The sequence below is a fragment of the Petaurus breviceps genome, unplaced genomic scaffold (assembly GCF_028583685.1).
Source record: "Petaurus breviceps papuanus isolate PSGF00001 unplaced genomic scaffold, PetGlider_PUasm1.0 90731, whole genome shotgun sequence".
NCBI classification, from domain to species: domain Eukaryota; kingdom Metazoa; phylum Chordata; class Mammalia; order Diprotodontia; family Petauridae; genus Petaurus; species Petaurus breviceps.
Window position 1 is genome coordinate 4,132,634 of NW_027187325.1, and position 14,979 is coordinate 4,147,612.

The 14,979-nt window shown below is 34.7% G+C and overlaps 1 protein-coding gene across 2 annotated transcripts in view; it reads right to left on the reverse strand.

The window, feature by feature from the left end:
- CNTNAP5 (contactin associated protein family member 5) overlaps nucleotides 1-14,979 on the reverse strand; it is a 934,370-nt gene that overhangs the window by 502,659 nt on the left and 416,732 nt on the right. For both annotated transcript variants that reach the window (XM_069066887.1, XM_069066888.1), the window contains exon 6: nucleotides 7,000-7,184. In XM_069066887.1, coding sequence (XP_068922988.1) covers nucleotides 7,000-7,184 — 185 coding nt within the window. The remainder of the gene's footprint in view (nucleotides 1-6,999; nucleotides 7,185-14,979) is intronic.

Sequence of the window (14,979 nt, forward strand, 5' to 3'; positions counted from 1 at the left end):
TCCCAGACCCCTGCAACAACAGCACTGTCCTTCACCAGTGGACAGTATTCACTCTGTCTGCAGGACAGTCTCCAGACCCCTGCAACAACAGCACTGTCCTTCACCAGTGGACAGTATTCATTCTGTCTGCAGGACAGTCTCCAGACCCCTGCAACAACAGCACTGTCCCTCACCAGTGGACAGTATTCACTCTCTGTCTGCAGGACAGTCTCAGGGCTTCTTAGTGAACAGCCAGGTTCCAGGACTTCTTCAACAAAAGGACTGTCTTTCACCAGTGGACAAATCTGGCAAAACAACATCAAAACAGACAGACAAAGTACCAGCAAAACAGCCATGTCTCCTCAGTCCTTGGCAGCTCAGGGGGCAGGTCTCAAAAGTCCAGGGCAATTCAAAGCGGCCACCAGCAATTCTCTTAGCCTCTCTCTCCCTCCACGAGGTGCTGCTTCCAAAAAGATCTTCTGCCTCTCTCTTGTGTCTCCCAATCTAAGTCACCAGCTCCTCCCAGTTCAGGACTTTCTTTTCACATCAACAAGCCCATCCCACAGGTGGGATTAACAAGCTCTGGGTTTTAACACAATCAATTTGAAAACCAAGCCAATACAGGGGAATCTTTAATTGCCATTACTATCACAATCAGTTACAATGATCATTTTTCCATGTAGGAATGTTAATAGTTCAACTTCGATAAGTTCCTTATGATTCCTTTTCCCTGTTTACCTTCTCATGGTTCTCTAGCTTCTTGTATCTGAATGTCAAACCCCCTGAGGCTAAAACCTCTGTCTCAGGCAGGGCTGGGCTTGGCTCCCAGAGTGCTCTGATGGGCCCCTCCTGAAGGCCTGCCAGGACTGTCTTCAGTGGGAAGTTAGTTTCTTTCTGTCATTTTGTAGATTCTGTAGCTCCATTAGAGTCATTTTTTTTTACATGAATTGGAGGAGGTGGGAGTGGGAGCTGCGCAGAAGTCATGTTTCTGCTCCACCATTTTGACTCCAACACATATGGTTTCTTTAAGGAGAAATAACCTATCCCAGTTCTTTGAAAAGGTAAATGGGTATGGTGAGAAAGGAGAACTAGGGTATGAGATATAGTTTCACCTTCAAAGAGTCTTTGTTAAAAGTCCATATCAAAGATTATTAAAAAAAGAATTTCATCACCACAAGATTGAGGAATATTGGAATTTTTATGTTGGGTCAGAGTCATATGCTAATGGATACCCCAGGCAATACACAGTGGAAGTTTAGAGATAGCCTGGATTTTTAAGTAAGCATTTATTACTCTGCCATTTATAGATTTAAACAAAGTCTTGTTGAGTCAGGCAAAAATACTTTATTTTTCTTGAGGGATATTTTTGGTCTCTGTTATTTGTCACAATTGACTAATATGGAAATATTTGGCATGATTCCCCATCTCTAACGTATAGCTAATTATTTGCCTGCTCAATGACAAGGCATGGGGTGGGAGGAAGGGAAACAATTTGGAACGCAAAGTTTTAAAAATGTTTTTTAAAGTTTTTAAAATTGTTTTTACATGGGAAAATAATATACTAAATACATTTTTAAATGAAAAAAAAATAATTAAAATCGCATCCAATCCTCTCATTTTAATATGAGGAAACCAAGCTGCAGAGAAGAGAAATGACAAAACAACACAGACAGTATTTATGAGAATCATGATTCGAATTCAGACCCTCTAATAAAAAACCCAGTACTTTGTCAGTGATCTTTGTATTTTTACTTTGAGTAAAGCATAACCTTGTGATCTCTGGGAGTTCTAATGTTCTATGGAATACTATAAATTTAAGTAAAAATTAGTAGCAAATGTAGGAATGGGTTCCAGGGATTCTGACAAGACCTCATAGTATTTTCATTAACTAAGTTTCTTTTAGAAGAGAGCCTCCTAATATCCTTCCTTTCCTCTTCTTTTTTAGTGTATCTTCAAGTAGTTCTACTTAGAGCTTTACAACTGAATGTCTAAAAGATGGAGAATCAATATCAATTATTCTACTGCCTTATCTAGAACACTGTTTAGCAATCTGAAGTTATTTTAATCACTAAATAAACTTTATTATACCTAACTGTAATCCCTTGAGGATGCTACATATGAGAAGAGCTCCTTAAAGCACACCAGTTAAAAGTCTTCTTGGAATGATATGGACTTTAAATGTAGGTAGCAGATCAGGGACTATTCATGGGAGTCTCATTTGGATTCATAAAATCTAGGGTAATCTAAATTACTACAAAGTAGTTTTTTATACTAATTTTACTTGAATTATAGCCTAGGCAAACAGGGTTTCCAAGCACACCTAAGACAAATTCACAATATTGAATTTAACATTTATTAAACATCTAGTATGTGGAAGGTCTTGCATTTGACTTAAAACATACGTTAATATGTCAAACTTTAGATAGTTCTGTTATCTTATCAATGTAGGCTTCTTCCAAGGATTCAGATGATAACCCATTTATGTCTGCTCACCTTGTGCTTCTCTTCTCAATGTATCATAGTAGGTCCCATTAACAATTCTAGGTACCTCATCTAGAGAAGTTGTCAAACTTTTTTTTTGTTGTTGTTCATGGACTGCTTTGGCAGTCTGGTGAAATCTACGGACCCCTCTCAGGAAAAAAAAATATTTTTATATAAGTGAAGAAAATGAAAATTTGCAATTAGAGATTAGTTAAAATAAAAATCATTTTTTATCATTCCAAGTTCAGAGACACATTGAAATGTATTGATAGCTCCCTTCAATGTCTGTGAAGTAGAGATCAAAAATCCCTGATCAAGACAAGAACTCTTGACATTATATAGATACCAATAAGCACAAAAAGATGAAAAAGAATGCCATTGCTATCCTTCATGGGGACTGCAAGCTACAAGAAAGACTATGACAGGGCATATGACACAAGACATAATATGATAAAACTAAAGCAAATGTCCAGACACAGTTCTATTAAAGTAAATGAACCAGATGTCCAAATAGCTTCAAAATCCAAATCCTATTAAATAAAATTCATAGGAACATAGTACTAAAGCTAGGATGGGTATCAGTACCCATCTAGTTCAACTTCTTCATTTCACAGATAAGGAAACTAAAACTAAGGGAAATTAAATGATTTATTTGAGGTTCAGAAGTAGTAAATATCAGAGGCAGGATTTGAACCCAGGTCCCCTGACTCAAAAGCTGTTTTTTTTTTCTTTCTACTTTATCATGCTTTCTTTCTGTGAAGAGGAATTTGAAAAATTGAGAGTTTACTTTTAGCTAAGGAATGTTATCAGATAATGATTCATAGAGGAAATGGCCTTTGACCTGGGACTAAAAGGAAAATAATTAAGTAGCATGCTCATTAAGTGGTTTAGTCGGGTCTTTTCATTCTTTGTCCAATGGTTTCCCACCTTACTGTACAATATGAAGCACTTTGAGATGGGGGAAAGAAAGCCCTCATTTATCTTTACAAATTTTTTTTTCTAGGCAGTTGCGGTTCTAATAAGGAATGTAGGTCATTAGAATTCAATTAATCTACATACAAAATATGTTTAGAATCCATTCAGAAAGTGTACCAGTAGAACATCTGTGACCTGAATTCAGCAGCCTGCAATCATTGTAATCATATCCTATCTGTGATGAGTATTTCTACCAGCACCAAGGAGGAGGTTACTCAAATGGTCCCTAGCTGGAATATAAATATTTTTATTAATAGCAATACTCCTTGATTCATAGAAGGGATCTTATTATCATAGATGCTAGCACTCAAAAAAACCTTAAGTGATAATATAATCCAAATATTTGCCTTCACTAGGATAATTCATCATTATGCCCTTTTAATAGATGGCCTATGCTAAAAGTCTATCTCATTATAACCTACAGGTTACCCAAGGTTATCAAAATCTATACAAATACATCCATAAGTTCTGGCAGGCTTTATAAATCTGAAAATATTTTGATTATCGGTCCTGTGATGTGTGACTGTCTTCTGATGATCTATATAAATAAGTCAACCAAGCCACAGATTTCATTTATTTATTTATTTATTTACTTACTTACTTATTTATTCATTCATTCATTCATTCATTCATTCATTTATTTATTCATTCATTCATTCATTCATTCATTCATTCATTTATTTATTTATTTGTTTATTTATTTATTTATTTATGCCTCTGTAACTTATAAAGATTGTGTAGTAGGCTTGAAGAAGTTGAACTATTTATTGGCAGGGAAGGTGGGAGGGGTTTATCTCAGAGATGAAATCACAGACCTTCTGCAATCTGCAATCTAGTGAGTTTCTGAGAAGCTGTAACCCTCCAAAAGTCACACAGTTAGTTAATAGTGGTATAGGCATTAGGAACATAGACTCTTAGGTCTAAAGCAGGAAGAGATCTCAGAGGACATATATCCCAAGCCCTTCATTTTACAGATAAGAAAACTGAGGCTCAAAGAGGTTAGGGATTATCCATAGACCACAGAGATAGTGGTCAGAGACAAGATTTAAACCCAGATCATTTGAATGCCAGTCAGTCTTCTTTCACTTGTACAATACAGTCTTACTAGAACTGCTCACTCAGAGGAGTTTTAGGCCTAGAAAAGTCTAAGTAAGGGACATAATAGTTGTCTATATGTATTTGAAGGCCTGCCAAATGGAAGAGGAACTATATCTATTATGTCTGGCTTCTGGTGGCAGAAAACAATAATGTGCTGACATTTCAAAGAAGTCAATTTAGGATCACCTTTAGGAAAATTTCCAAACAATTAGAACTATCCACAGTGGAAAGTGCTACCTCTTTAGGGGTGAATTTCTTTTCCTAATAGGTCTTTTAGGTAAGCTTGGAAATCATTTGTGAGGCATGTTATAGTGCAAATTTAATGTTATTATTATTATTAATATCATTAGTTTGGTATATGAGTTTGAATGGATGGCACTGAGGTCTCATTTTACTCTCAAAGTCATGATTCTATAATTAGCTTATTGTCTTTCCACTTCACAACATGCTTCCTTAAGAACTGCCCCTCCAAGAACTGTAGAGATTCAATGCTACCTTGAAATTCATACTATGTCCTTTTCAGTGAATATAATTCTGCTCTTCTTATATAACTAACTTTTTTTGTAATCCATCTAATCCATTTTATTCCTCCAATGATTAGAACTCCCTGAGATATCCTAGGTGAGACTTTTACTCTTTAATCAGAAAGAGCTCTTATTTATGGTAGAGATTGTTAAATCAGGGCTCATTAAGTTGCTTTAAATATATATATATATGTATATATATATTTGATAATTGTATTTAAATACAATTGGTCTTTCATGTAAAATTTTCTAGTTTACTTTATGCATTTAAAATTGTTATGAAAGGGGTCGAGAAGATTTTTTTAAGATTGCCAAAGGGCTTCATGACACAATAAAGAAACTGATTTATGGCGCTTGCCAGATATATTTTTCTTTGCCTACGGAACCTATTTTTATGATGCCAGGCAATTCAGGCGTGCTGACTGAGGCTTGTGGTAATCTCTTCCTAAAGAGTATGTTCAAATTTATCAAATTGGATGACATCATGGTTCTTCATTTCCCTGAGCATTAAAATTCACTAGATGGTAAATCAGCAGAACTCCTAAAAAGATGAGAACATAAGTTTGCATACATTAAGTGAGGTAATCCAAGGAATTTTTACCAGTGAATTTGAGGAACAAAACCTGAATTAATGTGTGCACTTAACAGAGAATTTCTTATTCTGCATTGCCCTAAGTCTTCTTGTAGTAGTTTCCTCACAGTTTTACCATGATCACAATACTATGTGTAACTTTTTAAAATTTCATCATTCAAGTATATCCACTAGAGAGTAATAAATTTCTTTAAACTTCCAATTACTAATAACCCAAGCAATCCCATCTGTGTTCTGAATTCTTTCAAAGACTGGTAAGGTCCTTCATGAGAGAGGCAAATAGGATGTCTTGTCAATAGTCTGTTTAAGGAGACTTAAGATGGAAAGCCTGAGCCTTGGTTTTGTTCACAGTGATGGGAAAATACGCTAATTTAATCTAAAATCAACATTCAATTATTCAGAGGTAGATTAGCAAGTCTGTCAAATTTACAATCCCATATATTTTCATCTTTACTTCTTACTAGCACTTTTTCCGAAGAGGTGAATGAAAGAAAAGTTAAGAAGATAAAATTCAAATTTATAAATTTTATTAGTAGTTCTTATAATTTAATTACTCTGTAGTCTTTATATGGATTTGTGCATATGTATTCACATACATATTTGCATAAATTTGTATTTATAGATAAATTAACAAATTATTCCTTATACTTCATTGCCTTATTCCCTAGTGAATTCCTTAAAGTTCCACCATAATCACAAGATAACATACAAAATATCACCCCCATACACATATATACATGCACTTATCCTGATACATGATATACATGTATGTATATAGAGAGAAAGCGTCAGACACTTAGATAGTGATGAATTTTGCTTGTCTCCATTCTCCTAGCTCCTCATTCAATACATATACATGTATAGTGCATGTGTACATTCCATAATCACAGAATACCAAAATGGAAAGGCACCTTGGAGTACATCTAATTCAACATCTTAATTTTATTCATGAGAAAACAGAGTTCCAATAACAAAACAATTAAAACAAAGCAGGTGAGGAAAACCCTTTTATCCTTTCCTTCCCTATTTTCAGCTTTCAGCAATCTCATTCTCTCTCTATCCCAGCCCTTCTTTTTCCCTCTCTCTCTCTCTTCCTCCCTCTTCCTTCCTTCTCTCTTTTTCTTTGTCTGTCTCTGTAAATCTGTCTCTTTCTCTCCCCCTTTTTCCTGCATGCCTCCCACCTCCCCCTTACATGAATGCAATGTGATGTAAACCTTAAAGTATGACTTTTCTCAGTTTCATACAACTGGCATATATCACTGTTGTCTACTATTTTTATATTATTGCTGAGACCCAGATCATCTAACTTCATTCAAACTCTAAGTAAATGATAGCTACAACACATCTCACCTCATAATCAATGTCCAAATAGTCACCGTCTCCTTTAGCCCGGAAATGTTGAGTGTGCTTATCCACTGTGAAGTTCACTTGTTTATTGAACCGCTCAATGAGCACTGAGTGCCAATGCTGGTCATCCAGGAGACTGCCTAGAGTAACTGAAGGCTGGCTGTTACTGAAACGACGTTTGCTGTCACCTGCCAAGAGCAAAAAAATAAAATAGAAGAAAAAATAAAGCATAATTGTAACTGGGCCTATTGTAACACTTGAATACTAGGGAGTTCAGACAGGCAAATATCTACTTAGTCAATAAGTATTTATGAGGTGCCTATTATGAAAACAGTATTATCCCAGGCACTGAGATTAATAAAAAAGAAGTATTAGATACCACCCATGCCTTCCAAGCCGTTGCTATTTAATGGATGAAACATATAAACATGTAAATGCTAAATAATATGAGGTAGTATTTAACAAGTATCAAATGAATGGTGTAAACTACTTTCATTGTTGATAGGAGGAAGAGTTCAGTGGAGTCTAATGCTTAGGATATAGTAGCCACTGAATAATGTTTGCTTATTGACCGGTCTGGAGTAGTCTGTGGTCTAAAATAATTTATAATGAAGGTTAAATTTATGATTTCCCTTGAAAACTACATAGAATTTTGATTAGTCAGAGAAGGGAAAAGAGTTTTCCAGATAGGGATGACAATGGGAACATGATGACCAAATCAATAATCAGAAGAGAAGACCAGATTAGGACAGTAGGTTCATAACTCTCTGGCTATTCCCCATTTCACAGGACAGTGCTTCACTTCACTTCTCTGTATCCAAGCTATAATATTTTCTTTCTTGAGGAAAGGAGAGGCTCTAACTAAAGCTACCACTTCATGATAGAGAGGTGAGGGAGTTAAGGTAAGGACTGTGAAAAATGTTCCTTTCAGACATGAATAATGTAGGTATTTATTAACTGTGACTATGTATATAGTATTAGTTTATTTTTAATTTTCAATAGGAAGAACATAGGACAGAAAGAGTTGTTTGCTAATTGAAAATAAAATTTAGAAAAACATGTCTTAAAAGTGTATAAGTTCTCAAAGAAGAAATTTCCTTGCCTTGAGACCATATCAATATTTTATTCCAATCAATGAAGCAGTCAATCAATTAAAAGTCATTTACTCAGTGATCATTCTGTGATAGTTTGTATGCTAAGTGATAGGGATACAAAGTCAAAAACAGGCCCTGTTCTCAGGGAGTTCCTACTATAAATGGGGAGGGAGATAAACAAACAAATAAATAAAAAATCTAGTTGGATTGCATTTGAGAATTTCTGTAATGTTTTTGATAATGAAAAGCTTGTTCCTGACTTAAAAACCTAGATGTAATGCTTTATGGCTTTGAATCATGGACCCACTACAATCTCTGAAGAATCAATCATTTGGCCAAAGGTTATTAAGCACCTTCTAAATTAATATTGCAAGAACTGAAAAGGAAATGTGAGACACAGAGTGGGCATAAGTAGCTTGTGGCTTATTCTCGCTTTTGCTTTCCACACAAGAAGCAGTTTCAAGCGATGTCATCCAAGAAATGTGTGCCTGGAAAAGTAGGTAACTAGTCACACAATAGAAGCAAAAGATAAGAAATGGATGGCCTGAGTGTTACACTGGTACTCTTGGAATGTCAAATAGCCTAGAGGAAGGCCTCCACTGATTCAAATAAATCACAATGGATTATTTATAGGAAGTAGACACTTTAAAATAGATAACATGTTTTAAGATGAATTTCATTCTTTGGTCCATTGTATATACTGAAAGCACAAGAAAATGAAAGTGACTTCGAAAGTCCAGGGCATAGGTAGATTCCATTCTGCCCTACTGTCATACCCACATCAATAGGATTTTATATTCGTCCATTGAAACATTAAAGATAAGTAATGATAATCATAATGATAAATTTAAAGGAACATAAATCATCGTGAAAACAAATTATCAAAAAGGGCAAATTAAGGGTCTAAATTAATGAGATTTTATTTAATTTGCTCTTCTTTTTTAGCTGCCAGAACAATAATAATCAAGTTACTTTCCATTTGTCACAGAATTTCAACACCTCTGTGGGAAATCTTATTTTTAACAAATCTTAGAGAAAGTTAAGTTGGTAAAATAATTTGATAGATTGGGAATTTTAATTCTCCTTAGACTGGATATTTAGTGTGCTTCTTTTATATCTGTTACAGAATGGAATAAAAAAAAACCTTTTTTTAAAAAAGATGTCACATATCACATTGAAATTTTGATTTCCATAAATTACACAGAGTACTTAGTGCTAAGGAGAATATCGGGCTAAATTGTTTATAAATCCGCAGCTAGAAAAATGGAACATTCAGTTCACATCTTGTCTGACTCTCAATACCACTTACAGAAGTTCAACCTCTAGTTCTACTTTTCAAGGCAAGGTTAAAAAACAAAAACAAATTAAAAACAAAAACAAAAAACACAACCTATTTACCATTGGAGAAAGGAGAAGAAGGAATTATACACATACACATTTCGAAGCTAATATTTGACTTTCCTTAAAAAAAAAAAGTAAAATCTATCTTGCACATAATTGACTCTCAAAATATGATGCATTTAAAATCTAAAATGACATAATGTGATAAGGACTATGCACGAAAACTAAAGGCATTAAATGCTATATAAAACACAGGAAATAGCTAAAAAAAATAATCTGGAAAATCTTTTCAACATAACCTTTTCATTGTGTTTTTCTTGAGTTGTTGCAGATGAATATATTAAACTACTCACTTTATATGTATACATGTGTGAATGTATGTATATATGCATAGATATATGGTCATGAACACAAGACCCACACATGTATATTGTGCATGTGTGTATATTTCTAATGCAAAGATATGAGAGATATGTGAGAAATAACACTGGGATTTAGAAGTCTGAAGTTCTTGGTTTGCCCTGTGCTAACTAAACAACCCGAAAGAGATCACCTAACCACTCTAGACCTCAGTTTTTTTTTTAGTTCCAAATGAGTGATTCTGAGGATACAATGAGAAAATATGTTAAAAGTTCTATTCTAATTTTTTTAAGACAACTGAAGCAAATAGCATCTACAAAGTCTAAGCCAGAAAGGACAACTTTTAACGGCTAGAAAAGGAAGTGATGCTTTCTAAGAAGTACACATAACCTCATAAAGAACAGGTCATCACAGAATAAATGTATTTTCTTTTTTGAAAGGAAATAGTTGGGCAGAGGAGGGATCATAGTATATATGGATTAACCAGAAATTCTGCAAAGCATTTAACATAATATCTCATGCTATACTGACTGAACTTATGGAGATACATGGTTTAGAAGATAATATGGATTCAGAACTTGGGGAATGGTAAAACTTAAAGAACAGATTTTTAATGGTTCAATATTAATTTGGTAGGATGTAGTCAGTGTAGCAACTCAGGGATCTGTTCTGTGTATATGTGTGTAATATTTTTATCAGTAACAGATCAAAAGAATGATTTTTAGTGAATAAGTTATTTTGACTATACCCAAATGAGCTATAAAAGATATATGTAAAAAGATGCTATCTGCATCCAGAGAAAGAACTAATGTGTATAGAATTCTTAGAAATATGTGTAGAATAATTTACATATACATACGTGTGTGTGTGTGTATGTGTGTGTCTAATAGTAGCCATAGTAATAGTACGGTGGGGGGGAGGGGGAAGAAATAAAGAAATTTAAATTTTATTGTATATTTCAAATCAATAGCAAATTGGGCTTAGTAGATCTGCAGTTTCATGTATAATCTTATTTTTATTGCAGTCTGTCACTGAAATGCTTGTTTTAGTTCATAAATATGTATTAATGTAAAAAAGTGAAAAAAGAAATAGTATAATTATCAAATATACAGATGACAGAGAGTCAACAAATACATTATATGCTTAAATCAAAATACAAAAAGTTTTTGACAGGCTAAAACTTATTTTTTATCTTTTTGTCTTTGTTCAGCCATTTTTTAGTTGTATCTGATTCTCTGTGACTTCATTTTGCAGTTTTCTTGGCAAAGATACTGTAGTGGTTCACCATTTCATTCTCCAGCTCACTCTAAAGATGAAGAACCGAGGCAAACAGGATTAAGTGACTTGCCCAGGTTCACAAAGCTAGTAAGTGTCTGAGGTCAGATTTGAACTGAGAAAGATGAGTCTTCCTGGTTCCCAGTCTAGTGCTCTAGTCACTGCACCACCTGGCTGCTTTACAGTTTGACTCTAATAAGATGAATTTTAATATGTATAAATTAATATCTTATACTTAGATTTAAAGTATTAACTTCATCGGTATAGGATGAGGTAATTATGGTTAGATGGAAATTTATCAGAAAAAGGATCTAAACATTTTAATGAGCTACTAAATCATGTTGAGTCAGTAGTTTGATGTGGCAGTCAAAATATATGTAGTGTAACCTCTGGCGGAATTGAGTGGCAAAGCTTCCACAAATAAAGAATTGACAGTCCTATCCATTTATCAGATCACATCTGGGATATTGTGTTGAGGTTTGGAAACTACAGCTTAAGAAGAACTAGGATAATCCACAGAGACTTAAAAGGGAGGCAATGAGGATGGTGAAGGGTCTTAAAAGCATGTCATATGAGGAGCAGTTGAAACTATTGGAAAAGTTTAGTCTAGAAAGAAAAGACTCAAAAGGAAATGGTTGCTATTTTCCTGGATTTATATGGTCCAATAATGGAGGGTTCTTCCTCAATATTTATCTCATATGTTTTAATTAGAATTCATTATTCTGTATGCTAGATGGTTTCTGAGGATTTTTTTGCAAATTTAAAATTCTGTAATTTCAAGAAGTTTTATTATAAATGCAAATTACTATTATGTATACATATATATTTATATATAGTGTCTAGCATTAGCAAACAAAACCATACTTTCTTTAATCAATTTTTCTCAGTAATGTCTTAGGAACTTGAAGTTAAATGTGAGTATTATACTTATTTTGAAACCCGTTCTCATTTGAAATTTCAAATAGGTAAGGATTTCAATGGTTCATGGATGAGGACAATTGGAAATGTATGCTGTCTAACAATCTCTCTCACCAAAGACTTTTTGCAATTATGTCCTTATCATTTCAGAATATTTCACTCTCTGCACAACTTGTGCATTTCTGTTATTTACCATGCAAACTGGGGAAAAGAGAATAGGATGCATTTTTAGTCATTGATTTGAATCATTAAGGGTGGTCAAGCCACTCCTGCACTGGAACTGTTTTACAAGCAATTGTCTTCCTCGTTATATTTTCTTACTCCACATCATTGTACCTGGTCTTACAAGAGTCTTTCTTTCATTAAAAAAGCCTCTTTGAAAGTTTACTTTCTTTTTGTGACATAAGAATATCCATAGGATCATAAAATCAGGGCAGGAAAGGGCCTCTGTGTTCAGAAATTCCACTCTACTTTGCAGGTGAGGAAATTAACATATAGAGCTATTAAGTTGCTGAAGATTATATAAGGAAGAAATAGTAGAATCAGTATTTGAAACCAGTTGCCCTGATACCAAATCTAATGTTCTTTCTACCACTTTTCTGGAAAACCCAGGGAAAATGGGCAAATGTTATTTTATTGCTCAGATGAGGCAAATCTACAAATACACCTCTATGGACTTGCTTGTCATGCACTAAATCACATGCTTAATTTGCCAGTGTGAGGAAAGTTGATTACTTATTCAATTTGCAAGTCTTCACTGATGGAGTGGTATATACTTCCCCGGTATGTGGTAGGCACCAAGCAGACCCAGGAGAAGAAAAAGAAATCCATTAGTCTCCAAGTATTTTCAGACTAGTAGATGACATAAGATTAATTAAGATTAAGTAATTTGAATCAGGAACAATAGTTGTTATAAAGACATTTTAGAAAGATGCTCAGTTGTACAGAGTTGTAATTATTAATTGTGCCTTGAAGTACATGCACCACAAATTCTGCCCTATGAGAAACAGCATGAAATGGTATCTTCCACTGATTATCTCATAGTAAGCCAGTGAGCTAGCATTTATTAAGCACCTGCTGTGTATCAAGTATTGTATGTAATGCTGGAGATATAAGAAAAGGGAAAAAAGAATCAGTTCCTGTTCTCAAGGAGACCACACTAAGGAGGGAGACACCATGAAAACAACTATGTACAAACAAACTATGTACAGGAATATTGGGGTAGTCTCATAGGGAAGGTGCTAAAGACACATTAAAGACACATTCAGGGGTGGGGAGCAGATTGAGCCCCAGAGATCCATAAGAATCTCCAACACAAGACCCCACACAGGAGGAGAAGAAAGAAGACACTAAACTACGAGAAGACAACAAATTACAACGATGGCATGACATTCCTCAACCTTTGTTGTCTTTGCACTGGCTGTCCTTCAAAGCTTGGCTGCAGCAGTCACCCTCTAAATGAGGCCTCTGGCAGGTTTCCCCAGATGCCATTGTCTTCAGCTCATATAATTTTCTGTATTTATTTTCTAACAATCTTCTACAATTTTTTTCCTGACTAGACTATAAGCAGTATTTATTTTCTATCAGTCTTCTAGTTTTTTTTCCCCGACTAAAGTATAAGCTTCTTGAGATCAGAAGCTATTTTCACTTCTGCCTTTGTATCCCAGCACCTAACACATAGTAAGTCCTTAATGAATCTTTATCGAACTGAACAATGGGTTTAGTTTGGGGGAGTATACTCTTTCAAGATAACGCAGGGTGGGATTGGCTGAGCTGAAAGGTCCTCAAGTAGAGAAGAAATATGTCATTAGATTGCTAATTTTTGAAATATCTAATCTAACTTGACTATCTGAGCAGTTGTTTCAACCTACTGAGAGTTTGACAGTGCCCTCCAAATTCTGTCACTGCTTTGATTTTCCTGCCTTAGTTGTAGTTCACAGAGGTGCCTGGACTGATTTTGTCTTACTTTAGAGTCAATTGCTACTAAACCATTTAAAACATTAAACCTAATGTCTTCCCTGTTGGATAGAGAAAAAAAAATGCCTAGTATTATTTGCCTCGTAATATTTGCCAGAAAAATGAAACTTTTCTGTCTTTCTTTTACTTCACCATGTTCATAATATCTATTTTCAAGTAAAATTTCCATCTACTAATTTTTAATGAAATACTAAATGGGAGGGGGGTCATGATCATGACAAACTGTGACTTATTTTTCCTCTGTAGCTTGGCTACTTTTCAGGTTTCTTCCCCCACAGATGAGCTATTTTCTCCATTCCTGTGAACTCTGCTCTCTGTGTGCTACAAAAAGACACATTCCATTTTCCTTTCCTTCAAAAGGATCTTTCATCTCATGGAGGGGGCTGAGCCATGAACCACCCAACTTGGGGGATCAATTAGAAGCAACTGAAGACATACATTGAATGCAAAGGGAGTAGTAAGGGAGAAAAGCCCTAACATCTATGAGCTGAATTGCAAGCAAGTGCACTTAGTATTGGTAATGACAGTCTTGCTTTAACCTAGCCGAGAAACTTTTTAACAACCATGAATATATTCACACACACACACTCACACACATACACATACATACAAGTATATGTAGATATACACATATATCTTCTCTTAGTGACTAGAAAAACTTGGGGAAATGGAGGGGAAAATAGAAATAAATAGACACTGCACACATGAATATACACCTACCCAAACATCCTACCCTCTTAGCCTTGCATCAAGTATATTCTGATTTTTGAAACAAAAGAAATCATCAACACAATCCTGCCCAATTTTCCTCGGTATTCATGTCTCAAAATACACATGATATTTTATGCAAGTCAAGATACAATTGACACTTTTTTTGTATTCCCTAATGTAACTTTTAACATATTAAGGGAACTGGGTGGGGGTGTGTGTGGGGGAAGTGTTGTATAAAGTTGATTGTTCTGCAAATTTCCATATTTCTACATGTTCAATTTCAACTTCCTTTACTAAACTTATTCAA